General features: G+C 39.6%; 1 protein-coding gene across 6 annotated transcripts in view; it reads right to left on the bottom strand.

Moving 5' to 3' along the window:
- Positions 1–27,985, bottom strand: part of TEC (tec protein tyrosine kinase) — a 57,546-nt gene that overhangs the window by 8,922 nt on the left and 20,639 nt on the right. For 4 of the 6 annotated variants that reach the window (XM_048941803.1, XM_048941802.1, XM_048941804.1 and 1 more), the window contains exons 3-9: positions 16,927–17,109; positions 5,213–5,314; positions 4,650–4,731; positions 3,203–3,331; positions 2,269–2,309; positions 1,849–2,030; positions 625–690 (exon numbers count right to left, since the gene is read on the bottom strand). In XM_048941803.1, coding sequence (XP_048797760.1) covers positions 625–690; positions 1,849–2,030; positions 2,269–2,309; positions 3,203–3,331; positions 4,650–4,731; positions 5,213–5,314; positions 16,927–17,064 — 740 coding nt within the window. In that variant the 5' untranslated portion in view covers positions 17,065–17,109. Of the gene's footprint in view, positions 1–624; positions 691–1,848; positions 2,031–2,268; positions 2,310–3,202; positions 3,332–4,649; positions 4,732–5,212; positions 5,315–16,926; positions 17,110–17,198; positions 17,277–24,110; positions 24,213–27,985 lie in introns of those variants that run through there. The other 2 variants (XM_048941806.1, XM_048941807.1) reach the window with 2 other exon arrangements.

Below are 27,985 nucleotides of genomic sequence, written 5' to 3'. Positions count from 1 at the left end.
TCCTAAATATCTACTTCATAATTAAATTGGAAAAATAAAAATATTTAAAAAAACCTCTCTATACTTTCACAGCTGATAAATTGCACGAATACACTGAGACTTCAAATGCCCCAAGTGAAATACTTTGTTGAAAATGAGAGCTTCCATTCAAAATATCTGATGTTATGTTTACTTTGTACAATTTCTGCTGTTTTCTCCTCTATCTTCCTGCCACATCCTGGATAGGGATAACATTTTAATGTTAAAACACATTCAGACATTCAGTACATTTAAAATGAAAAAATTTCCTTTAATATCTCCTTCTGACAACCAGGAAATTCTGAGAGTTTTGTGGTTTGGTTTATTTTTTGTTTTTTTGTTTTTTTACTTTTTATAGTAATCTTCTAGAAACTACTTGCCTGATGACCATCTCTGTCTTGAGTCTACTTTATACATCACATCAAAAAATCAGCAAGGAGAATCAGAACATATATATGCATATTTAAAATAATTAGGTGCTACGGTAAATAGCACTATTTTCAATGCTTATAAAAATATTTCAAAACATAAAAAAATGCATTGTAATTCTTAAAGCATAGCTTTTATTTTATGATATTCCACATTTTAATTAGAATGTTCACTTACTCATATTGATCAAGGTTGTTGGACTTCTTTCCTGTTACGTAGTTGCTTGGAATATATCCTTCATGCCTAAAAGAATATATAATACATACTCTGAGCAAAAAGATGCAAAGTTACATGCCCAGAAGACAGCATTAATTCTGCTATTACCAGAGGTCACTAGCAGTCATTCTTCTTTTTTTTTACTGAGCTATCCAATGTGCTACTCATTACTGAGTAACGAATTTCCACATCAGCCTTTGCTGCACCTAAAGAGTTACATAGTCAGCAGAAATGTGCAACAAAGCCAAGAGGAGAGGAAAGGAAACAAGTGACCCTCTGGTTCTGTGGTCAGAGGTTGCAGTTGGTCACTGGAGACTGCCACAGCAGCCCTGCTGTATCTATTAACTCACAGTTACCCTTCACTGCTCACAACATTGACTTGATCAATATTGCAGTTTCGTTAGTTTAAATCTTTTCACCTGATTTTAAAAGTGAAACACAGGAGAACTGAAGTCGAGACATTGTGGTCATTAAGGCATCTCACTGCAGCTCTCAGCTCTCTCAAAGATCACCCTTAATGATTCACTTTTAAATAAGGTAATGATCATTCAAGCTTGGAACTCAGAGCCTGTTGATCTGAACATCAATCACAATTCTCCCAAATGACCTATTGCCTAAAACCAGGAATACCAGACCAGTCAAATCAGGTTTTGCAGCCTGCTGACACTATGACTCAGAAACCATAGAGTCTGACAGGAGATATCACTGTAAAAGCTTACAGTTCTGCATCAGATAACTGCAGGACAAGGGGAAATGGTTTTAAGTAGAGGGAGAAGAGATTTAGGTTGGATGTCGGGGGAAGTTTACAGAGACAGTGGTGAGGTGCTGGAACAGGCTGCCCAGACAGCTGGTGGATGCCCCATCCCTAGAGGTGTTCAAGGCCAGACTGGATGGGGCCCTGGGCAGCCTGGTCTAGCATTAAAAGGGGAGGTTGGTGGCCCTGCATGTGGCAGGGGGGTTGGAGATTCATGGTCCTTGAGGTCCCTTCCAACCCTGGCCATTCTGTGATTCTGTGATCAGTCTCCACAGTCTATTGAGAATTACTTTTTTTAAATTGGATTCTATGTGGGAATAAAGAATTGGTGCAAATTTCAGCAATTTGTTAACACACAATCAATATAAACTATTAGAACATGAAAATAGCCTAAATAACATCATAAGGAAAAATAAGAAACTCATGTTTACCCATGTTTGTCTCTTGCCTTCCACCAGTGAATGTCATTCTTCTCGATTACTGTATATTCTTCACCTTTATCTAACCTTAAATCATGACGTTCTGTGGGCTGGAAGTCATACATCGCAACCACTATCTCCTCCTCTTCATTGTCATTTTCCTCAGCTGGAGGAACAGGTGGTGGTGGCCTTCGCTGAAAACGACACAAAATTATCATCATCCCCCTCCGTTCTTTGATTTCCTTCCACCCCACCTCTGCTATTACAGCTGTGTAAATGAGCTGAGCAGCCCAGAGGCAAAGGCTGAGCTGGTTCGGACTGTCCCATGAGGGAGCTATGGGGTCAGGTTAGGCATGCGTGAGACATTCACAGCATCGCAGCCCCCATGGTGCTTATTTTTGGACCCTCTCTACCAGCAGCACAGATACCTACCATACTTTTTTCTGGCATTGGCAAGGGCAGCGTTACTACACCTAGAAACAGAGCACAGAAAAGCATTAAGTGTCCTATGAAAAAAAGACTAGCTCAGAGAGTAAGCAGTGTTCATGGCAAGCCCTATCAATGACTACTTTTTGTATAGAAATGTGTAAAGTCGTATAGAAAGGTAGTTTTTAATTATTTCTCTGGCCCAGAAGTATTTTTGTCTCCTGTGCTTCTTTTTTCCATTCAAAAGGTCTTGTAGAATAAAGGCAACCAAGAGCAATCTTTTATTTCTCTTTGAATGGAATGGAATCCACAGTTCCTAACCATTGCCACTCAAGGCTCTGATCAAGGGAACCAACCGGGCACTCCTGATTTCACCAGGTAGTGACCATTGGTGCCATTTCTTCTCTTACTAAGGAGGATTCCTTGAATCAAGTTCAAGAACAAATAACTACTGTATTGTTACACAGAACAATATTGCACTGAGGGTCACGTTTCCACATCTTCGTATGCCACAGCACACATTGTGGAATAAGCAAAGGCTGTGATTTGCATGCTAGAAGAGTCACTTCCAAATATGTATTTGGAAGTGATGTTTCATCAGGTTCAGCATTTGAATATTTGCAAACTACTAGGAAACCTAAGCTGTGTGTCTGCAAATTCATTAAGTCTGGTTACCCTCTTGCATCATTTTCACATTGGTGTAATTTCTCTCAATAATTCCTTGCAGATGTCTCCAAATGTTTTTTGGAAGGACAACTTTTTTTTTTTTCTTTTTCTTTTTTAAACACAAGTGCTTGGAGATGAAAAATATTTTGATTTAATCTAGGCACAGTGTCACTGACTCATCCTGCTCTATAAATTTCCCCATTACCTACAGCATTCAAGTGTGATGACATGATCATATGCCAAAACCATTTCATGTAAGGACACATGTACTTACTATTTTCAAAAAGATTGTATTTTTCACAGCCAGGTGCTAATTTTTCTGTCTGTCTGCAGCACTGATAAATTCCTTCTGTCCAAAATTTAGGATGATATTTTATCATTATATTGCTGTTGTTCTTTATTCCTACCGGAAATAAAAAGCAAAGGTCAAACAAAGAAACCAAAAAATAATAATAAAAAAGCATGACTGCCCCTAACTTTTAAAGTACTTTCAACATTAAGCATAATGTTCGTTGCCTGTCCTTACTGTAGCATTGCTTTTCTTGAGGAACTTTTCACAAGTCTACATGGAGGACATACACTGATGGCAGGTGCAATTTGTGTACTACAGAATAGAGTGCTATACTCCCTGCCTACACCAGCTACTCCAGCAGGTTGCCCTCCAAAGGGCAGAGGGCCAGAGCTCACCACAACAAGCCGAGGCACCCACCTGCCCCCTCCCAATGCAGTCAGGTGGCTGTGAAGGCGCTGCAGCTCTGGCTGCCTCTTTTCCTTTTGTTACTGCCACAAATGACTCAGAATTTCCTCTACAGTTAGCAATCTGGAGAGAATTAGCTGACATGCACCACTATTCCATAGCACAATGCCTGTAGTTGGTTCAGCAAGCTCCTCACCCCTATCCTGAAAGCTTGCTGAGTTTCAGAAATCACTCTGTGAATGATGGCAGCAGAAAGCAATCAAGAGGCTCTTGAGAAAATGATCTTTATTCACTACAGCAGCAATAATCAGAATCATACCTCAGTGGAGATGTCCCCTCAGTGTTAGACCATCAACAGGTCCCTCATTCTGGCTAGCTACATTCAAATAAAACCTTTGAGTAATGTCATTAACTAGCTTGGATGAATTTTTTGGATGCTTTACATGTTATAGAAAAGCATAGATTCAAATTCTGATTGCAGTGAGACTACACTACACAAAATAAATGAAATTAGTCTGGGTGTTTGGAGACACTGGCATTGGCTGCCCACTGAAGCTGGGAATGCCCTTATCCCTGGAGGCACTCAAGGTCAGGTTGGATAAGGTCCTGGGCAGCCTGATTTGGTAGGTGGCAGCCCTGCCCATTGCAGAGAGTTGGAGCTGGATGATTTTAATGTCCCTCTCCAACATAAGCCACTCTACGATTCTGTGTGCCCAATACCCATCATCAAATACTGCATATACAAATGACAATCTGGCCCAATTCAAAAGAAATTTAAAAAAAAAGTTTCACTAATTTATTTTTCTATCCTGTGGTGAGTTGTTCCCACCCGGCAGCAAAGCACCCACACACTGTGACAGGGGAAAATAATAGAAAGAGGAAAAGTGAGAAGTTGTGGGCTGATAGCAAGAGCTTAGTAAAAGAACTACGTACTGAGTTAACGCCACCCTAGTCAGACCCAGCACACAGCTTTAGCAAAGTTATCTAAATATACCAGATATGAAGTGCAAGCAGTTTTCATTACCTTCTTTCAGATTTCTCACCCACTGATCCCGGCTTTGTGCACTTGGTGCAAAAATATAAAGCGTATTAGCATCATATACAACCTGCGGGGGGGGAAAAAAACAAAACACCAATGAGACAAAACACACAAAAAAAACAAAACACCAAAACAAAACACTCATATAGTACACTTATTTCCATTTGGATCACAATGAAAGAAAATACAATAAGGTTTATCTTGATTTTCTTATGCCTATATAAATTAATGGTAATCACACACTTGATATAAGCAGTATGCACGCAAAAGAAGGCAAAGGCTCCAGCTCGTTCCAATCAAAACCTAGGCAGAATGTGATAGGGAAAGAAAAAGACCAATTTTCAGAGGCAGAACTCCGAAGAGCAAGGAGTTCAGAAGGAGAAGAGCTTTTGGGGGATGGCTTCCAAGCCCTGACCCTGAACTGTCTCCTACAGTCCCACAGAATGGTTTCAGTGACAGAAGCAACAGTAATTTCAAGCAAGTCACATTCAAGCAGCTTGCTGATGTTGAAAAGAGCGCTGTATTTTATATAAACCAAAGGAGCATACCTGAAACGGATATTTATTTTGACAGGGAATAATACCATCATTTTGTACAACTTCCACACATTTGATCCTTGAAATATCCACAGATCCTTTTCTGTACTTTTTCTGTAAGAGAAAAGTAAAAAAAGATATTATATTAAATACAGCTGAAGACTGATTCATCTACAGGCACTCATTTAACTTCCTTTTCCTGCCCTCCCCTCCCTCGCAAAGTCTTATTGCTTTCTTTCCCATTTACAATAGAAATACAGCTTTAACTGCAGAAGTAATTCAAAAACAGGAGAAAGAGAGCACAAAAATCTACACTGAAGTTCTACTGCTTAGTAGAAGGCACTACATTTTCCAAGATAAAGTTTCCAATCTTTAATAATAATAGGCTGGCCTACTCTTCTTTACAAAGAAACTTATAAAGGACAGCTTGCTGATCTCAAACTATGACTAAAAGGGGTGAGTGAAAAAGGTTCCAACGCCATCTAATCTGCTCGCTTGCTCTGACGCCAACGTGCTCCCACTGTTTTGTGGCTACTCCTGTGTCCCTCCAGCTTTCCAGAGAAACTGCAATGCACAGGCAAAACAAGTTCAGACAGAGTAGAAAGGAGAAGATAGGCTGAAACTGTCCTTGGGATAAGTTGAGGTCTGTGCTGAAAGAACTTTCTTTGACCAAGGCTGGCAGAAGTCTTGAAGAAGCAAGGTCAACCTGATCTAGGTGTCCCTGCAAGGGAGTTGGATCAGTTGACTTTTAAAGGTCCCTTCTACCTCAAATGATTCTATGACTCTACAACTCTCGGGGAAACAACAGCTGGGGGTAGCTTGTACTGTGCTTCAGTCTAGTAAAAGCAGTAAGCAACAACAGTGAAATCCACCCACATGCAGATGTTTTTAAACTGGCTTTTTCTGAAATAATTGATTTATACTGTTTTCATTTAAGAGAAGTAGAAGAGATTGAGCGTGCCAGCACAACACAGGTTGGACTCGATGATCTGTAAGGTCTTTTCCAACCTGAGTGATTATATGAATTATACTTTTATTTTTTTTAATCAAGATGATGAAATCTACAGACAACATAAGGGCCACCTCTCGCTTTTGGGAGAGGAAGTTTCCACTGGAATCTGGAACAAAAATAAGAATAAAATATTAAAAAAAAAAAGCCAGCAACTCATGGCTGGTCCCACATAAACGCACATTAAACTTTTGCACTGTAAAGTACATCCAACAAGTGCAGTCCAACATGCAGCTTATGAAGGATGAATACTGTTCAGGCAATGTGGAAATAATAAGTAATTAGTGAATTATTGGAGATACTCTAATCCCCACTCAGCTCCCCTCCTATCTCCTGAGGATGAGAATTTCAGCCCAAATAGCAGAATTCTGGCACAATAACATGCAACTGAAAACAAAAAGGGGAGAGCCGCTTCCTGTGCAGTCATGGTGATTCTGCCACCCTCATAATACAACACCCTCGTAGCACCATCCAGAAAAAACAGAGGAGCCTCCTCAGCATTTAAAACATATTTAGTATTCCAACTCATAAGTTTGTTATGAAGAAAACAGAGAAACACGCATGAAAAATTCAGGCTCGTGATGGTCAGCATCAGGAAGAATGGCAGGAACTGAATTCAGATAAAGCTGTAACCATCATACAATACCAGAGACAAAAAAAAAAAAAAAAAAAAAAGAAAACGGAGCTTTTTTCAAACTGCAACAATAATTAGGCATTAGACATTCTACTGAGACATTAAAAGAATTCAAATCATTGCTGATAGCATGCAACGCTATCATGTATTTTGTGGATCCCATCTAGCAGTTAACTGCGGTGGTGAGACAGAAAGAGATCATATGTTTTCTGTTTTTTCTCCTGTCTGGAGTCACAAACTTTCATTAGAGGAACAGGCTGTATTACTTTAAGCCTCTCCTGCAGCTCCCAGGTTTTCAGGACAGTTCTGGCATCCAATGAGTGCTCAAAAAGAGCATATGTGTGCTAGGATAAAAGATAAAGAACAGGAAACCAAGAAAAACCAACCAGCGCTTTGGAAAAATATATTAACTAAAATAAAGCAAAGCTCCTGATACACAGAGCAGATCATTCTAATATTGGTATTCCTTAAGTGATCCCTTTGTATACTTTCATGATGTAAGGAGGCTCGGTTTGCATCCCCATAAGGTGCTACACTAAACCAATAGAAATCTGACCCTCTTTAAAATCCAGTTCAGCAAATAAAGCCTAATGAAAGCACGTTATTCTACTTTTGCATATTTAAAAAAAATTAAAAACCTTGCATATGTGAAATTAAACACAAGTGCACTGCTCCAGATTGCATCAGGAGCAACAGTTATTAATGGCCACCAGCTTTCAAACTGTCTGGTCTGCAGCTGTGATTTAGTTTAGCATTTCTCACAATTAAACTGTTGTGCACATGAGCAAGAAGGAATGACTCAAGAAAGATGCCAAAAAAAACATTAGCATTCCACCCCCATTTTAACAATTTCCTCTTACAGTGGGACTTTTCGCACACCATCACTGTAATGTATTTATTATGAATGCCTAATGGCATGCTCTAGACCAAGGCACGAGCAGTCAAGAAATGTGTGATCAAGTGAGAGCTTGAGCCCTGACCTATTGTGGAAGTAGAGGGGCAGACATGAGCCAGCCAAGAGAGAGCCACCAACAGCCACTCTTTCCAACAAGTGACAGAGATGGGATTATTGTAAGAGATAATAATGCAGTGCAAAACTACAGTGTAAAGAGGACTGTAGTTTTTTGCAGTTGTTCTTAGAGGAAGATGCCCAGCACAGTAGGAAAAAGTTGGATTTGCTGTAGCAGGGGCAGTATTTCACTTGTACATTCACACATGCTCTCTGGATAGAAGTGTTCACAGAGGACTTGAAAATCAAATGGTCTGTAAACACAAGGGACCCACCAAAGCAGAGTATATGCCTCTAGAGGATGCTTACTGAAGGAAAAATGGAAAGGAAAAGGAAAGGAAAAATGGTTAAAATTGTAATAGAGGTACACATGGTGTATACCAATAAGGATAACAAACAGATAAAAGCATGTGTTTCAAAGCCACCCTAAAGGATAGTGGTGTCTTTTTTGTTGTTTTTTAAATTATATTTGCTTGATGAAAATAACAAAAGGGAAGCAACTCTACTGCCACAGGGCAAAGAATAAGCCATTCCTATTTTTTTTAATAAAATACAGTAGTATCAAAAGTTGTAACACTAGAAATACGCCATCAGATATGGTAAAAGTACATGATTATGAAATTCCTATACAAAAAAAAAATCTTAAAGGAAGACAACAAATATCTGTGAGATAAGAAGCATAGATAATTCATCTTCTACACACTCGAAACAACAACTCGGCTGAAGATAGTAGCTTCACAGATTCTTAAGAAACCCATGTTCCCACTGTCAGAGAAAATGGTTCTTCAGTGCACTTCCTCTCTGTTTACGAAGGCATTATGCTGTTTATCTTCAGCAAAGTGGGGATGGGGGTTAAGCAGTACAAAGGACACTTTGGGAAAATAAACAAACAAAAAAAACACAAAAATATACAGAAGTCAATCCTGCTGTCAAGAAATATCTACTTTCTATCTCACCCATGATTTCTGTTTCTTACTCTTGTTCTTCACACTATTTCTCTCTTGCTTCCTAATTCTCACACAGGAAATCATGAGGTCATCAATGTGTAACCTAGGGAACTTGTGACCCCTAACGTATCCAAAGGTCTCTGCCTTCATTACATCTCCTTTTATGGAGCTGCTTGGCAATGCTGGGAAACCTCAGGAAAGCCTGATTATTCCAGCAGTCATCTGAGCCTACTTCTCTGTAGAATATTCTCCAAAGTCAAATGCAGGATGCTTACGTACTTTTAATTTATATATTTATCTTAAATATCCTTGCCATTAACAATAAGCACTGGATCTGACTGCAGCTGCAACAGGAGAAGCATCTTAACCCAAGTCATCTCATTACCGGTTGTATAAATATAGTAATACTGTAGCTGGTTTTTAGATGGCCAGATTTCTATCTCTTATGTTTTCAGTGCATTAGTCATGTTAAAATACGCACTGCCTCCTTTTAAGTTTTTTTGGTTTTGTTTTTGTTTTTCTTTTTTAAATTATTCTAAATTATTCTAGGAAAAACAAGTATCAAGTATTTTTACCATAAAGGGGGAGCTATGAAAAAGAAGGGGACAGACTCTTTGTACTGACAGGACAAGGGAAACGGTTTCAAACTAGAAGAAGAGAGATTTCAATTACATATGAGAAAAAAATGTTGATAACCAGGGTGCAGAAGCATTGGAACACGTTGTCCAGAGAGGAAGAAGATGCCCTATCTCTGGAGACATCTAAGGTCAGGCTGGACGGGGCTCTGAGCAACTTAATCAAGCTCTACAGGTCCCTGATCATTGCAGGGGAGTGGGACTAGCTGGCCATTAAAGGTCCCTTCCAACTCAAATGATTCTGATTCTGCCCACCTTTCTGAAATGGCTATAACTGAGATAAAAGTGAGAGGTGATTATTGTTCTCATATAGCTTGAACTGATCCAAGATCAGACTCATGGGAAGAATTTTGAGAGGAAAAAAATAATGCAAACAAATCTCAGTGAGAAGGAGAAAGTCTTAAACCCTGTCTTGCAGACTGTGAAACTGAGAAATCTTTACAGTTGCCTGGTTGCGCAGCAGATGCCAACCACCAGCAAAGACCAAAACTAAAACAAACAAATGAAAAAGAAATTCTCTACTGGCACTGATGAAACTGCCTACCCATTGCTGCAGTACATTGTATGCAATTTATTATTTTCCTGCAACTGAGATCAGTCAGTCAAACACACACAATTACAGCTCTGTTATATTGCTGCATCCACATCAGGTAGCAGTGCAAATAAGAGAGAAGGAAGCAAAATAAATCAGCCAGTCCCCCATCCAGATCAGGCCCTAAATTACATACAGTCTTCCAGCTGTCTAAACAAACAGCACTTAGCTTCAAGGTTCTTTCAGACAAGCATTTGCTTCCTTGTTTCCTGAGACATCCTCACAGAGCTCTGAGTCTGGCTAACCCAGCTGTAATGCTTCTGCCCTATTTTCTTCCCTTCGATCACAGAGTCTTTGCTCTGTCCCGCTGGAGAGTGATACCTTTCCTTCAACCATCCTTCAGCAGACCTAGAGCAGTCTGAAGTCTAAACCTGGGCAACTTGAGCCAAGAAGGGAGTTGAAGTCATCAGGCTATCCAGACCCTCTCTGTGACATTTCCCTTCTTAGGTACTTTCCTGCTGCTTCCTTGCTGCTCGTCACATGGGGTTTCTGGGCCTCTGTTCCAGAACACAGACTTCTCTTCTGCTCACCTCTATAGCTCAAAATGCTGTCCAGATTTATATGCAGCTGTATTTTGAACAATTAGTTCCTGCTTCTTGCCCTACCTCATTTCCTAAAATAAAGCTGGTGGCTGATCAGAAGTGGCTATCTCACAAACATGCTATTCTACCAAAGCATAGCGATCCACAGGAGCAACACACCTTTGCTGATATGGCAATACCTACCTGTAAGCCTGCTTGTCAAATTATAACCTCAAGAATATCCATTGATCAGTCACCTACACGCTTGCTAAGTCACATGCTAATGTGCTGCCTTGATTTCTGTCTAATTAAGCACAAAAATAAGTTAAAATCAACTAACAAACAGCGCTAAGATGTAAAAGCAATGGTTGTAGTTGCTACAGAGGCATTATACAAATAAATTAAAAAGAGTGACTATTCACATTCTTTGTATTTAAACACAGATTTTGCAAAAATGAATAAGCAACAGTAGAATGGATACACATTAATCTCTATTTAAAAATTGAAAGGAAAGTAATTAGTATAGGCTTTTGTAACTCGATGTTGTGGTTATGTTCCAAAGGAAGCTTTTGCACAAAAGTAGCATTGAAATACAGCCACATAATTTTATCCTGAAACCTACAGCATTAGGGTGGGTTATTTTTTCCTTCCTTAAAATATCACCACAGTCATGTCAGTAGCTTCTGTCTCTTCTCTATTCAAATTACAAGAACCAAGTAAAACTCATTCAGAAGAACCATTTTTCCCTAGAGGAGACTTTCAAAATTAGGAATTCTCAAGAACATTTAAGTTTCTTCCCTCTGCATTTGTCACTTAAATGCTGGTTGGTTTTGTTCATTGCAATAGTTGTGCTATTTATGCAAGACTGTTTTCACCCTGGACTGATCCTGATGGCAAATACCACTAGTGCCAGAGAAGAAGAGAGCACCCTGTCAGAATTTGGTCTACCTCTTTCGAAAATGCAAACGTTGATTTGAACATCCTATTACTGCAAACTGCAATCCCAAACACCAGAAGTGAGTGAACACTGAATATGTTAAGGTTTAAAGCAATTCTGCATGCCTAAGCTCATGCTCATAAGCTTCACTGAAGGTCAGTGCAAGTCAGTGTGGGCTTGAGAGGTTAATGAGAGCTTGTGTGTGGGAGGGAGCAAATAAACCACATAGACCAGCACACTGCCAAGCTAAAGACTATCACTGCAAAGGAGGCTGAGAGGGGAAAAAACACTGCAGCAAATGGAAGCACTCCACAGCTCCCACTGGTACAAAGATACTAGCAATCAGCACATTGTTACCTGATGAAGCTACAGCTGGATCTGTGTCAGCTCTGTGGAAGCACTGCACCCATGAGCAACATCAATAGGAAATTTTTCAAATCAGCAAGCTGGCAGGACAGCTCGCTTGCACAAGCCAGATTCTTTCAACTGCTCTAGTGGCAAGAAGTTGTTCAACACCTACGTTATCATCTTGTCCTCACCTCAAAGATTTTCCTTCAACCAAAATGCTATCTATAGTGCAAATCTCAGGTGCAGTAGCGCTTTTAGTTCCAGCGAGCTGCTTCACCAGCACAACCTGGCTAAAACTTGTGCAAAGTACACACCACCTGCTATCACAGCTGTCCTGTAACACAGAAATAAGCTGACTTGACTGCCATAACATCGTACAGCTCAGATGCATCTTCTGACCATGTGCTGAGAAAGAACTCACAGTAGTACAGCTTATTGCCACACAAGTAGAAATAGCATAAGCTGTTGGACTTGTGGACCATTCTGAGGGTTAGAGCAGCTTGAATTGCTCTTTCTGTGTGGTCTGCCCTGTTGGCTAGCCCAAGAGGAAAAAAAGATGCTGTTCTGACAGCAGATAATGATCACTCCATGAAGGAGTACCTGGCCTGTCCTTGCACTGTCCACCAGTGGAGCTGTAAAGTGAGTATTCTTTTCAATTATAACCGTGCAGCTGATATTTACAGCAGTATTTCCTATTTTTATGATAAGGTAGGCTTCTAGATAAGAACCAAGTCTTGATTTTCCAGACAGCCAGTGGGGAGAACAAATGCACAACATTTCCAAAAAGAAGAACCAGTGCATTTGAAGTTGAATATACAAGAAGGAGGCCACACTTGACAGAAAATGTTCAACGGTACTCAGAGCCATGCACTTCTTAACAGATGTCACTACCACTGTCTGAAAAAATCTATTTATAAAACTGGTTTGGTAAGTCTACAATGCATACATGAGAACACTGTACATATCTTAAATCTTACTGACTGTAGGGTAAACAGTTTTATAATACTCAGCAGTACATCTCCTTATTTTTATACGTCATGATCAGTACTCTCTGCTTAGAGGCCATTTCAGTTATTTCTTACTGTGATTAATTTTTGACTTCACCACGAATGAAATCAATCTCATTCAGATCTCATTAGCCACTTTTGCAATGCTAAGAGAAAAGGGCAGAAAATGCTCTCCCCAAGGGCTGCCGATTAACCCTTGCAGACTTCATGAAACAGACAACATTAATGCTGCCTTTTCTATCCTTGCCATTACTGTTAGCACAATTTTATACTGCAGTAATGGTGTTTCCCCAACATTTTCACTTCACCATTTTGGCCTAAAAGCCAAAACCAGAAACCACCTCTAGCTTGAAAACAATACTTCTGTCTTCTGGCAACATATTAAAAATCCATCTCTGTGACATTTCAGGCAAATCTGTTCCTCATGTATATTTATTCTCAAGCTTTTCAACGTCCATCTTTTTAAATGGCCTTAAAGCAAATATTCTTCACTGATTCTGTAGCTACGCTCTATTGATTTGATAACCCATATGCTGCTTCTATGACTCATGTTCCAACAGTACATCCAGACAAAGAAGCTCCATTTCTCCCTCTAAAGACTGTAGTGCAGTTCCAAATTCAATATAGCTATAATGAACCACCGTGCAAAAATGACAGAGTGCCTGGGTTGCTTTAAAGTGCATGAAAAGCTAAGTTTTAAACAGGTTATGAACTAGTTCTAAAACAATTACCCTGTTGCTAGCAGTCATGCTTGTGAGATAATCACTTAATGCTCCAAGTAGACATACAGCACTTTGCCATACATAACAAAGAAAATAAATAACAAAGAAAAATAGAGAACAGTACTTATACATTGTGCAGTTTGTTGCCAAAGAGCAAGTGAACTCCTACCACTGGATGCAGAGAATGGGGGGGTTGGGAGAGGGGGGGTGTCAATGAGATCTCCCAGAAGTATTTACATGAACAACGTTTTTCTGTGGTTGACTGCTTTTTGTTGTCATAAATGTTCCACTTCTGCCATCAGATATATCAAGTCTCCTCTTCTGCTTCTCCGTTTACAATTCCAGGTCGCCCACACTTTGAGTACTGACTTATCTGGTTAACAACATTGAATCTTAATAAAATAAATTAAGAAAAAACGTTAATAATAAATAATATAAGTGATATGATTATTTACACGAACATAAACCCTGGGTTCTTCCTGAACACTCTCTGCCAGGTACCCAGTAGAAGTCAAAACTGAAAAAGTTATCAGTGACCATGCTGGGAATCACATCCTTGCCTGGAGGAGCAGAGCTCAGCACCCTGGACTGACTGCTCCCACTGCAGCAATGTGACCAAAATGATGCTGCAAAGTTCTCTTGGCCTTGGTTTCCTTACTTACCTTAACAGTCTGAATTTCTGTAAAGGACCAACAGGTCAGACTGGTAAGGTAAGTCCACTGTCAGCCCTGAAAAGATACTAGTCTGTACATACCCTTTATCTGCCATATCTTTATGTTCAAACAGTAAGACATTTCATTTCAGCAATAAACATCCAACTATTCAGAGAAACCATGACTTTCATTTCCAATTACTTTTTTTCATTTCACATAAACTGCTTCAGCCAAAATACACAGCTGTCTTACTGTTAATACAGACTTACAACTACCAACATTGGCTTAAAATAGATGAATAAAACCCTCAACCTTTTTCCATTTCAGTTGCTCGGTGACACAAAGGAATAACTACTGCTGCATGACAGAGATCTTAGTCACGCAGTAAGTTCTCAAACAGCCCAAGTACTGCTGACATGAAATACTGCATGCTCCTTTACGATCAGAGCTCATTATTTTCAGACACACTCTGTAAAACAGAACGCTGATTAATGTTTAAAAGAACCTAATGTGGGAGGCACATTGAAGACGAAAACGGATTGGAGGCATGGGTTGTAAAGCTGTATGCTGTGGCTAAGCCAGTCTGACAACTCGTTGATGCCAACAGCTGGAGCATTCTGTTCTCCTCCACCACCTGACATTGTCTCTGGCACATCAGATCCTACATGGAGCTAATGCAGCTTCCTAACCTAGCATAACGCTCACCTGGCAAAAACAAACACACACCAAGCATCCTTCTGCTGATGAAAAATGCCTTCAGAGCATCGCAGAGCCCAAGAAATGCCAGGGCCAACTCAAGTAGAGTGAGGGTGCTGCAAGGTGAGGACAGGCAGGAAATTAATTTGTCTCTTTCCACAGCTGGGTCGTGTAGGTGTAGTATGTAGTTTCATACCAACAGTCCCAACCTCAAACTGGAACATTTCAAGAAGCTACTGTCCCCACAGCTGAGGGCACGATGTCCTACTCCATCTCACTGCAAGCAAACCTGCAGTTAAAGCCTCTCCTCAGACAGATCCACCTTGGAGGCTGCAGGGTATCAACCTGCAGGGCAAAGGTGGTATAAAGCTGGAAGTGGTGACTTCTTGAAAGATAACAACTAGACCTGAAAAACCTGTTTGTAACAGTTCTGCCTGGACTGAATGTAGGCTCATACATACACACACACACACACAAAAAAAAGCATGCAAGACATGTTCCAGAGGGCTTCTTAGCTTTCTCCTACTGTTGTATTCTAAAGTAAATGCATATTTTCTTGCAACAGTCAGTGAAAAATACACAAAAAATACAGAAATCTGTTTCTTGCTTTTAATCCTCGACCGCATACAAGCTACGTGCAGAAAAATGGCAGAGTAAAGGACCAACAAAAACCACTTTCTGTGGTATGTTTGGGTGAGATGTAACAGGCAGCTACAAGAGTCTGCTGTAGTCCTCCAGTAAGAAAGCTCAATTCTGTGGTGAGCCCTGGCTCTAGCAGAGAACCACACTATAACAGACTTCTTCACCAGAGGTAAGGCATCTAACAGAAGAGGTGCAGAGACATCTCCATTACATTTTATTCACTGTGCAGCTATCCTGTGTGTAGCAAAAGCTCTTCTAGATATTGCAGCCATTTTAATTGCTGTCTTCATCATGACAAATCTGGAAGGCAGGCTCTGTTACATGGAAAATGTGACCCCTCAGCACTAACTGCATGATGGGATACTTCAGAGACAGATGATCCTGATGAAACTGAATCCAGATCTCCTCTGAAAAAAGCTGGTCTGAAGATTTGCCTAGTGTACACTGTTGACTTGTCACGTAACTGAATTTACATTAAATTTACATAGAGATGGGTTGTTAGTGCTGCCAAAGAAATTGCTTCCAGCTTCACTTCAATCGCTAGGCTGCAGGATCCATCCTAATTGAGCCCATCCCTAGTGAACTTGGTCTGTAGTGCCTACCACATGTTCATGCTCCTGTTAGAATTTGGAAGCCAGTTACTTTACAGATGTGGAAGGAAGTTCACAGTCTCACTGCCACATACAAGTTGGGGCTGGCCAGCCCAATTTGAGCAGGAAAACAATCAAGGCTTTTTCCATAGCAGTGTAAGGAAGTCTATTTGAAAAATCTTCCAAAACTCATGTAAAAGAAGTTTACACATGGATAGAAGCCAAAGAAGGGCAACAGCAGTTACAACAAACTCTTCAGTGAGAACATACCATACAGAAAATCCTATGTGAGAATCAACTGAAAAACTAAAGGATGTCCCATTAGTAGGGAAAATGTAAATTTCTTACAGAAGCCTTTCTAGCACAATATCCAACATGCCATATTCAGAAAGAATGATGCTGTAACCACTTGGGAAATAATTATTAACAGCGAGTGACAAATGCCAGCAGTAAAATTATGCCAAGACCCTTCCATCAGAAAGATCCAGAAATAAAACAATTAAAGATAAGAAAGAAAACAGCTCTTAGCAACCATCTTTTACTTTGTTATTGGCATCCTGGCCATGTACTACTGCCCCAATTAGAAATTAGTTTACACTACCAGATACATAATCTGCACTTCAGGAAACATACATTATAAATAAGAGAAATGGAATCAGTGGTTTATGTTCACTGCCATCCACCTTATCCATTCCCTGACTGTATGATACCCTACAGGGAAAAAGATACAAGCAAACAAAAGAACAAACAAAGGCAGCCTGTCATATAAATCTGTATCTCCTACCTCTGCTCGACCTTCATAATATGTTAACATAGAATTTGTAAGTACAAAAAGCCTCTCTTTGTAGTTTAAAGGAGAAGTCCTCTTCTTCTGTTGTGACCTTTTAATCAAGATCTCTTGTAGAATAGCAGTCATATTCATTTCAGCCACTTGTCCCCTCTGTTTCTAGCCATTGAATATCAGTTCCTGTGAAGATAAGAGAAACAAAGTCATTACTCTGTCTTTGAAAGATCACAGCTCTGGAGATTTCTGTAGTGAAAAGAACTTCTACTTACGAACAAAATTAACTGAAAATACAGACAGCTGGAGTCCATCTGAACCACACGGAAGTTCACAGAAGTTAACAATTACACAAGAAAGTTCAGGTGTTGCCAAAAGCTGTATCTGGCTGGGCTGAAATAAAATACATTGCAGCCTATCTTGTTCTAGGTGGGTTGGACTTGATTATCCTTATGCGCCCTTCCAGCTCAGGATATTCTATGATCCTATCCCAGAGAGAATAATGTGACCACATCTGACTATTCTTCCTCACCATAGTACCAACCAGACTTCAAGCATTTTAAGAGAAAAATTTTCTGAGAAATTCCCTATGAAACAAGACTCTTGAAGCTCAGGAACTCAGTGCCATCCTTCCCATTCTACTGGGAGACTCTGGGTGAGCCGGGTGCCCATGAGATGTTTTCAGGCAACCAGATTTTAATCATTAAGGCCCACATATATACATGTGGGCCTTAATGCCTTCTGCAAAAATAAGTTTGCTCTGAAAAAATTGAACATGCAACAGTAAAAGACATTTTGAAAATTGTTGTCTATTACATCAATGAAAGCTTTCACAAACAGTGGTTTAGAAGATATCAGTTTGGAAGCAAAGGATTAAAGAAGCCTAAGTCTCAGCAAATGCTGAATACATGCCTTCCACCTTCTACTTCCAAAGATTTCAGGCTGACTATCAAGATCTCAGTTACACAGTACATTTCACAGTATCATACAGAAAAGCTTGAAAAGCTGCAGGTCACCTCGCAGTATTATCCTACAGAAAAAGTGTTTAAATAAAGTTAGATGTAAACACAATCACTTCAGTACCTCTCCTTTTGCTTTGTTCCCAAACCTTTCATTATTTGTTTTGACAATACACGCAGTGATGCCCTTTGCCTTTCAGTCTGTGTTACCACGTTTCACTCACTGTCTTAGCTGATTAATTTATTACATTCCACACTCTGACCATTTCACACATCTGGATTTATTTTCTTGTTCACTGCATTAAAAAGTACCTTTTTTTTTTTTTTAAGGCATATATCTTGCAAATGTTGAAGGATTAGTCTCTAGTTTACACTTTACAGGATAGGATGCTTAAGTAAAGGTAACCAAATTGGACAAAATAATTACGATGAACAATCTTTTTGTTTTCCCTCTTCCTCTGATACATCTATGCACATAAACTCACTGGTCATCTGTCACACTGCATTATTGAAAGCAAGATGAATTTTTGAATTAGTAATCATCTTGAGTGCACTATTTAATTATCCAAGCTGCCACATTCTGTTTATTATCCTTCTGAATATAAATTCACAATCTTAAAGGTAATTAAGAAGGATATTACTGAAAATGCAAACACTGTTCAAAGAATTAAAGGTTAGTATTAGCTTTCAGACCACCTTAACACACACCAGACTACAAGGGTTCATCATAAGCTTTCTCTCCCAAAACAACTAGTGTGATCTCCATAGTACAAACTCTCTGTTGGCACTTACAACAAAAAAACTGTCTTAGAAATTGTGATATCAGAAGTCTAGCACAGATACAAGAATAATTTGATACTAATTCTGATTTCAGATCTCAGTATTGATAACATTAAAATATTTTATCTCCCAGTCAGCCATATTCACATTACACAAGAAACAAACAAAAAAATTCTTTTGAAAGAGTATCAGGTTAAAAAAATAAAATATAATTGGTCAACGTCTGCACTTTGCTTGCACCTGTTGCTACAGGTATTTATCTACACTGAGTTATTGCTGCTGCAGAGATCTCCACAGATTAGAACCAGTTTCCCAGATCAGAAAATCAGCCTTTGAATCTGCACCTGGTCACAAGACCTGCTTTTTCACATCAGTGTTTCTAGCCACATTTCTGTTTCCATAAGTGAGGCTCAGGATAACAGAACTCTCACCTACAACTTCTACAAACTTCTCAGAGAAGAAGCTGTAACAATCACTCTTACCTCTTGTGAAACATCTACATCATTTCTTTTCTTCAGCAGTTTCAGAATGATTTTTCCACACTTTTATTCCCAAACATTCAATTGTTTCCAAACTATTCCCAAGTCCATGAAGCTATCGTATGACACATTCTTATCTTGTTCCAAACAGCTGTGGGAGTTTCGTGCTGCCACCCATCTAAAATTTTCATAATACTTCCTGCCTAGGGCTTGCCCATCTCCCTGCCAACTTGAGTTACACGATAACAAATACAATCTAATTTACAAGTACTACAGATCATGACAGAAATAAGAAAGAAGTACAGATGTTAGAAAATTTTTAGGGAAAAATAAAAAAGAAATACATTCCCAGCTTCAGGCATCAGTTTGCACTGATCAATCTTCACATTTTGATGCATTCAGATGTAAGGCCGTGAAGTCAGCGTATACTTTTCTCAGAACAAACTTTAAAAGCTTCTAAGATAAATCCGTTAAATAATAATGGTCAAAATCCACAAAGCCTGGCTTTTCCTTGTAGCTAGAGTTGCTTATGCATGCCACCTCTCCCTCGTTTCTCTAGGAAAACAAGCATCAAGCGATTAGGTAAACAGAGCAGTTGCAACATTGCTCCTGTAGTTGGGAACTACTTGTTCCCACTCCCTTGGGAGTTTCTCTCTTGGCCTGTATTCGTTTATTGAAACAATTTACCATTGCAAGTCCATCAGTGAGCACATAAATGGATGCAAGTCCCAACAGAAGCTCCACTTAGAAAGGAAGAAGTGCATCACAATCTGGCTAGAGCTCCTCCAGCCCAGAGGTGTTAATTAACTGCTGCTTTTCACAGCACAAATCCTTTTATCAGAGTTAGACCTGTTCAGAGGAGCAAAGGCATTCTATAAACACACTTAGTACAACAGTCATAAAACAAACACCAAGAAAACATTTGTCTGCATCTAAAAAAATCAAGCCAAGTCAGAGCTCTGTTTTCTGAGTTTCCTCCCTCCTTAGTGATTTACCCTGATAATTCGGGTTTTCCCATGCAAAGTCTCAATGCTAACTGGATGGACTGCCAGTCATGACAGATAACCTCTCTGACAAATGGACACCCTCAGCTTTCTGGCTTAGGTTTTATATATCCTGCACATATGCTTTTTTCACACTTTGGGTGCATCAGTTCAAATTGGCAGCAATTTCAGGCCTCTGTATTTAACATCAAAAACATATCACCTGCACCAGCACATTAATTAGAACACTGTGATATTCACCAATTCAGTTTAGAAAATATAAAGATGTCAATTTTAAGTACACAGATGGTACTTCGGAATTTTGATGCAAATCTGCAACTCTTCATCAACTGTGTTGTTTTTTACGAGCTTTTTTTTTGGGGGGGGGGGGGGGGGGGGGGGGAGAGAGAAGGGAGGAGAAGAGGAGAAACTGGTTGGTTGGTTGGGTTTTTTTTCCCCTCTTAAGGCAAGACTGAGAAGTCACGTGGCTCTAACATGTGCAAACTATTTTTTAACTGACAGAAATGTAATTCTGGGCAGCAGTTTTCAAACAAATTTGAAAATTATACCTAAATGTCTGTAAAACCCTAATCTTTACTTGAAAGTCAGTCAAAGTACCAGTGGGCTAGTTCTAAATGCAATCAGGCCTGTGGAAAGAAAATGCCTATTTTCATGCACCACGTTCAGGTAAAGAATTAAACAGGCTAAGGGGTAACTCAGCAACAACCCTTTGACTTGACAATCTCTAAGTTAAGCACACAATGTTGCAAAATACCCTTTTTTCAACTGCAAGCTACTCACATATGCACTGGGAGAATTTCATTTTAACCTGCGCAGGTTTTCCAAAATTCCTTAGAAACAGGGTTACAACATTTTACAAACTAAAAATGTTTGTTTTCTTTTAGCATTATAACTTAGGTAGCTGGGTTGGTAAGCAAACACTGAAAACGTGCTGGTCCCTCTTGGGTAGGGTGTGCTGGCAATGAAGAGAGAAGCTTCAGCACACCAAACTGAAGCACCAATTCACTGCTGGCTATCAACCAGCACAAAAGAGAGGGCAAATCCAAAGAGCACTGAAAAGCATGGGAAAAAGGAATTATTTCCTTTTAGGTTCAGGAGAACAATGTATACATATCTCCAAACCCTTTGATCATGCCCCCCCGTAAGGAGCACACTACAATGATGATGTTATCCTTTCACAGATTTATAAATACCTTCATCAATTCCCTTACAAAGTATTAGAAGGAGGTGGTGCTTTATGAAACAAAATTACTTTATTATCCATGTAGAAAATGTTTTCTTTTTTAAAAATTATTTTGATTATCTACTAATTTTGAATTAGCAGCACTACCAGATACCACATGAAGGTTGGACTGATGAGTTTTCATTTATTCCTCTGTAGGTAACTAGTTGTAGTTTTTCCTATTTTTTCTGCACGAGTGCCCTACAATACCTGTACATTTTTTGCCCGCAGTTTATTCAGATCAAAAAGACTTCAGCATTTGTAAAGATCTTAGCTGGAAGAAAATAAAGCTGAAATTTTGTTTGGGATGGAGGAAAAAAAGGAGGAAAAAAAAAGATCATGAAACATTTGCTAAAGTAGCAAAATCCAAGCAGCTTTCTCATCCTACAGACCTCAAGCACTCTCAGCCACCTGTCCTTTTCAAAGATAAAAACCTTTGAGTGTGTCACGGCCTCAAGAAACAGCACTGGCTAGGAAACAAGAGATTAGCTCTTGCATTATATTCCGTTCCCAAACAGAAACTTACCCTGTTTATTAGCCAAAGGGTTTTATAAGGATATCTTACAAGATCATTAAAGACTTGTAAAAATCAGCTTCGTTTCTGAATTGAGGAAAAGCAAAACCCACTGCCCAAGAGTTAGAGTTTCAAATGTCTTTGAATATGAACCTAATCCCCCACCTTTTTCATTGCATGCCAAGTGATGATGGTAAGGCTGCAACATCTGTAAGCCTGCAACATCTGTAAGCCTGCCTCTTTGCCACTCTCAATGTTTGTGAAAAGTTTTTGCTGCTTTTCACCACCAGCAATATAAAGTTTAACCTCTACTTTCATCCACCCTCTTTTCATCTCAAAGTAATAGTAGTAAGACATGAAAATGTGATGGCTTTTGTAATTGGACAAAGGGGTCTTTATACGTATATACATAGACAGAAGGTGGTTAAAATCATTATATTCATGGAAAATTTAAAACATACACAAAGTAAATCTTTAGCAGTAAGAGAATCTCAAATATCTGTCAGTCTGATTTTTTAGGCTTGAGAAAATAATTCTGTAACCACAAACATAATGTGGCTTTGTATCACCCCTGTTCATTCTAGCAGTTAGCATATCTAGCAGTTTATGGCTGCTATCACTTCCATAAATACTGTTGCTTTTCACATTAGCTACTATTATAAATTCTAGTCCAGCATCCAAAATTACCATGTCATTTTTGCTGTAGACAATGGCAAGCTTCTAGGCAACACATCACAATGGCACAGTGCCTCCCGCAGAAGAAACTCAATCTTGAGTCTTCTGTAGGCAGAACTGGCCTCTACTGAGAGGCTGTGGTTTTGGGCTTACCAGAAGCCATGTGCAGTCTGACACAAACTAAAATATCCTGTCAGCAAGGTTAACTAACTCAGGCTTGGCTATAGTTTGTGCATTTGCCTTAGCACACAGTCAGATCGAACTTTAACAAGACAAAGTAATATCCAGTTGGGCCTTCTCACCAGACCTCCTGCAACAGTCAGAGGAAGCACACGTGAGAAAATCAGCACATTTTTAACTATTCTACAATTGACTTGTGAATTTGATTGTATCCTGGGGCTTCAGGATGCTGTTGAGATTAGCTGGACTGCAGCTGGCCAGGTGAGGCAGAGACTACAAGGATTCGCCTCTTCATGGGTGCAGCCTGAAAATCTGGTAAAGAACAGGAGTCCAGCTTCCTTGTGCAAATGTAACTGGAAGTGGGAACACATGAACAAAAGGGTCAAGGGTCAAGTCAGGGTTGGAGGTACTGATAGGAGGTAGGTGGTATCCTGGCCCTGCTTGTATGTTTTTATGTATAGTATAGCTCGTATGTTTTTATGTAAAAGAAACAGTCCTCTTCATTCTGGCAAACATCTGCAGAGCAAGTTAAAGAAGAAAGTGGAAGAACTACCCCCAAATCTGCATGGCACTGGCTTAGCAGAGATGAAGTTAATAGAGAGCAGAGCATTTATTTCACTTGTACATAGCTGTGTCCCCTACAGTGTTCTCAATGGCTCCACAGAGCTGAGCAGACATTTGGCAAAGTAGAACCACTGCCTCAGCCCTCCCCCTAAACACCCCTCCTGATAAGGAGGGAGGAGGAACAGCAACACCCACTTATTAAAACACAGGCAGAGGTGAGATTGGCAATGGAAATGGGTGATGCTGGTGGAAAAGCTTTTCTTCCTTTTACAGGAAGCTGGAGATTAAGAGGGATTAAAAACTAAACATTCTGCTCAGAAGTTTAACTTAATTCTTCTGTTCACAGACTCTAAAGCTTACCACTAAGTAGCAGGTGAATTGCAACTGTACACAAAACTGGGAAAAACAAACAAACAAGACTGACATCAACAGTGCCTCAGGCAGTTCTGACCTTTTTAGTTTCACTAAAGGAGAAATATTAATTCAACTCCCTCATAATTTGAATTTGGTTTTCCTAACATCACACAATCTCAGGTGAACAGTTGGCATATTATAGCACAAATAGCTCAATTTAGTTTAGTGGTCAAGACACTCATTTGACATGTTCTAACTAAAATACAATAATTCATACAAATGGTGCCTTGTTTTCTCTACAATGAATGTCTAATATTTCTAAAGTAACTTTTCTTTCCAACTGTAATGCTACAATAAGATGGAAAGCACTGTAATGATAGCAAAAGTCCTAGGCTGTAGCAAGTGAGAATATGCTCAACACGGCAGCCATGGACACAGTGTAAAGAACCTGCTTACCCTCAGGAGGTTTCCATTAGGCAGGGATCTCCAGCAAAACACCCTTGCTTCCACTGCCAACCCTTAAATGAGGTCTGGGAAGGAGTGGATCCTGGCTGCACCTCTTCTGGTCACTCAGGTATATTGTATGCACCTGAGCTCTGAGTTGGCCCTGCCTTCCTACCAGGTGCTCAATCACTGTTTCAGGTCCTGAGTTAGCATTTCCACTACACCAATACAGTAAGATGAACTAAACTACCCTTTCTCCGACTACAAAGTAAATTCTTTCTGCTTACCCAGTGTACATACCATGTGACTGACACCAATACAAGTTTGCATTAAGTTCAACACAATTACAGTCTTGTTTTGCACCACTGAACTGAAACACCTTTTACAGCAGAGAAAGGCATAAATGAGACACACATTAATCATCTGGCACCATCCCTCCTCTGGCCCTTAAACTATTAATTCCATAGCTAGGAACAATATCAGACTACAGTATTTCAACACACAAAAAAACACCTCCCAGTTTTCTGGATCATTATCTGCGTCATTTTAAACCATCATGGAAACTCAGTCAGCAGCTGAAGGAGTTCTACCTTGCACAGGCTTTGCCAGCAAACATGGAATACTTCTAAGCAGCTGTCCTCTGCATCAAAGAGCCATCATGGATCATGGCAAAGTGTCACTGGTATGTCTATGTGGCATAGCTGAAGCAACAGAAACCCTGGCTGGGATGCTGGCTGCAGAAAAAGCAGTACCAATGCTACCAGTCATTTGCTCTACTCTGGAATTGTTCTCTCAGGTGTGAATTATGCTACACTTGCTTCTGATCCCAGCCAGCTTGTCACTAGCTTCTCTGACTTGCACTCTGCTGAAAAGACACAGATGAGTCCAAGCATGAGCGTCCTAAGTCACTCATTTCTCAGTTGATATATAGTTGTCAAACTATGTCATGAACTGTATTGACTGTACATTTGACAAAGGGTTTATGAATTAAAAACACATCTTCATATCTCAAGAACAGTACATAGAAGCAGTCCATAGGTACATCCCATGTAATTGGATTTGATAACCTGTGTCTGCTTCCACCTTCAAAGGCCAGCTTTAAGTCACTAAAGCTTGCAGTCACACCAGACCCAGGTATAATGATCTGACTGAAGTCAAAATGAACACCAACTCCTACTTGCTGTTTTATTGCTAAGGGAGCAACCTATTCACCTAGCAACCTGCCAGCCTCTTTTAGTACTTGTTTTATTCATAAGAAATGTAAAGGAACTTTCTTCTTCCACACTACTGGGAAAACTACTACTTCCCAAATTGACAGCAGGCCTGTATGTGCGTCTACTAAGATTATTTCTATCGTTTCAAACATCACATTTTCCTCCATCTGTGATGAAAGTGTCTCATCAGAATCCAAACGACACTTATGACTTCTGCAGTGCTCCTCAATATACTTTCTTTCCCCCATGCAGTTATATGGAAACTGTATCACTTCCCAAAATGGATGATAACTGTTAGCACCTGCAACAAAACAGCCGGCGGAGCGCTTCAGCACCTACAGAGTGACAGCCACACAAACATGTGTGAGCCTCATTGCAAAGGGACAGTTTATGGGAAATTTAATCCAGACCCATCTGCACTGAACTGGTTACCTCCCAGCAAAGGACACATGACCGTGGAAGTGAGTGTATGGTTGGGAAGAGTTACAAGGAAGTTTTGAGGTCAGGAAAAACTGTGAATGTGTACTTGGTTCACCAGGAATTTGGAGGAAATCTTGAGCATGCAGCTAGCAGAAAAGAGTACTACCTCTGGGTAGGAGCTGAGTTAGAGAGGAATGATGGCTGCTGTATTGTTTGTCTTTCATTTTAAAGCAAATTTTCCCAGAACAAGATGAGGAAGCCTTGAACCAGCTCCAGGGGTGTGGTGTTCCTTTTCTCTGGGTTGTGGAAGAACGCAAACTACTCTCCATATTGCTAAAAATCATGATCATTTTAAAATCTTTTATCAGATATCCACCCTCCTAAGTAATACATGTAGGTTAAATATGAGCCAAGTTCATGTCCTCTCAGTAATAGTAGCTGTTAGCAGCTCTACTGCGGCACAAAATGACCATTCTCCCTCTAAAAATAAAAGCAGTTTAATAAAATCACATCCTATTTTTAATTACCCTTTAGATGCTTTTGGCAGATGGTCTATGAAGAGCACCTTCACAGTGAGATGCCAATGCTGAAACTAATGCATTCACTGCACAGTTTGCTTATGAAAAATGAATCAAAGACTGTCAGAGACTAAGTGCAGCTGTGGCAGGCCCTATATGCACCAGGACTGGTTTCAGTGTTCACACACCAGCATTTTAACAAAACAAAACATGAAAAAGTACATAATCAAGGTAACCACATGCTATGTGACAAAATGTTAGTTATTAATTATAGAAATTTACATAACATACATTTCTCATTATGACAACTGTTTATTTCCAACAAAATATACCAGAAACTACACTATCTTTCAACACATTTGTTAATAAGGCAACTAATATGAAAAATACACACTTGTATTAGTAATTGGTTTTAGAGACAGAAACAAGAACCTACGATGGGGTGAGGAAATGGTAAGAAATAGTTCATGGGTAATGGGAATTTCAGCAGAAAACAAAATTGTGAAATTAACTAGATGATGAACTGACCTCAACGAAAGCCTACTTCTCCCCTGAAATTCTTGATTATCTTCTTGAGGCAGTACAGTGATGCAACTTGGCAACTGTTAGGTTTTTTTTTACACCTATTTAATAGCTGACTTGCCCCAAACCTTCTCTCATACAGGCAGTGCTGATATATCTAGAGTTATTCATCAAAATCATCATCTGTGCACAAGAAAAATACAAGCCAGCAAGCAGGGGGCAGGAAATACTGCAAGCCTGCAAGTTCCTGTGTGTCAAGTTTCCCATGCATTGTTTTCATCAGGATACATCATCAAGCAAATGGAGGAGATGGGATTGCAAATCAATGATCATTTTCACTTCAGCTGAGATGTTGTACTGCTTTTCCCACATCTGGCAATTCACAGCTTCCCAAACCGTTTGATATTTACTGTGCTTACCAAAACAGAGGTGTTGGTAAGGTCTACATTCTTATCTTCTGATTCTTATCTTCCTGAATCCTTCTGATTCCTTTCTGACCCTGATCCGTCGGATGGGTTACAAGAAAAACTTCATATAGCGAAGCTCAGATGAAACTCAACTCAAAACTCCCTCACCATCACACCACACCCTCATGTCTCATTTCATTAACAATCCGTCATATTGTGCTCGAATTTCCATTTGATTTGCACTCAAAATCGTAACAGTCATGCTACCAGAGAGAATTGTACAGTGTCATGCTTTGTGCATGCTTAGGTGGCAAATGACTTGAAGGACTGCATTTATTTACAGCAGCTTTCATTTTCTTTCAAAATTTAGCAAAGCCTTTCAGTTTCTGCTTTGCTCTGTACTTGAACAATCTATGACATGATAAGGATTGAAAATTAAAAAACAAAACAAAACAAAACATGCAAATAACAATAGTCTCTCTACATAGAATCCACACTGCTGGGTACTTTCTGAATGGATAATTGGAAGAGTGAGACCTATTTTCCTAAAGTTCTGGAAGCAGATCCAACAGAGCTCTATCCTGACCTTATTTGTAGATTTTTTAAAACAGAGAAACTTTCACTTGCATTTCAGCCTTTTACTAATAAAGTCTCTAAGTACAGGCCTGAAAACTCAGGATGCAACCTTGAAGAATTCCTTCACATACAACACAGCCAAGAAGCAAGTAATTTGCTTCTTGGAAGCAAAGTTAAAGAAGCAAGTTAAATTTTAAGTATTATCTCAAGGAAATAGTTTCTCACCATAC

The sequence above is a fragment of the Lagopus muta genome, chromosome 4 (genome assembly GCF_023343835.1).
Source record: "Lagopus muta isolate bLagMut1 chromosome 4, bLagMut1 primary, whole genome shotgun sequence".
Classification (NCBI taxonomy): Eukaryota; Metazoa; Chordata; class Aves; order Galliformes; family Phasianidae; genus Lagopus; species Lagopus muta.
The sequence above is the reverse complement of the archived record's forward strand: the minus strand, read 5'-3'. Positions and strand labels throughout refer to the sequence as shown.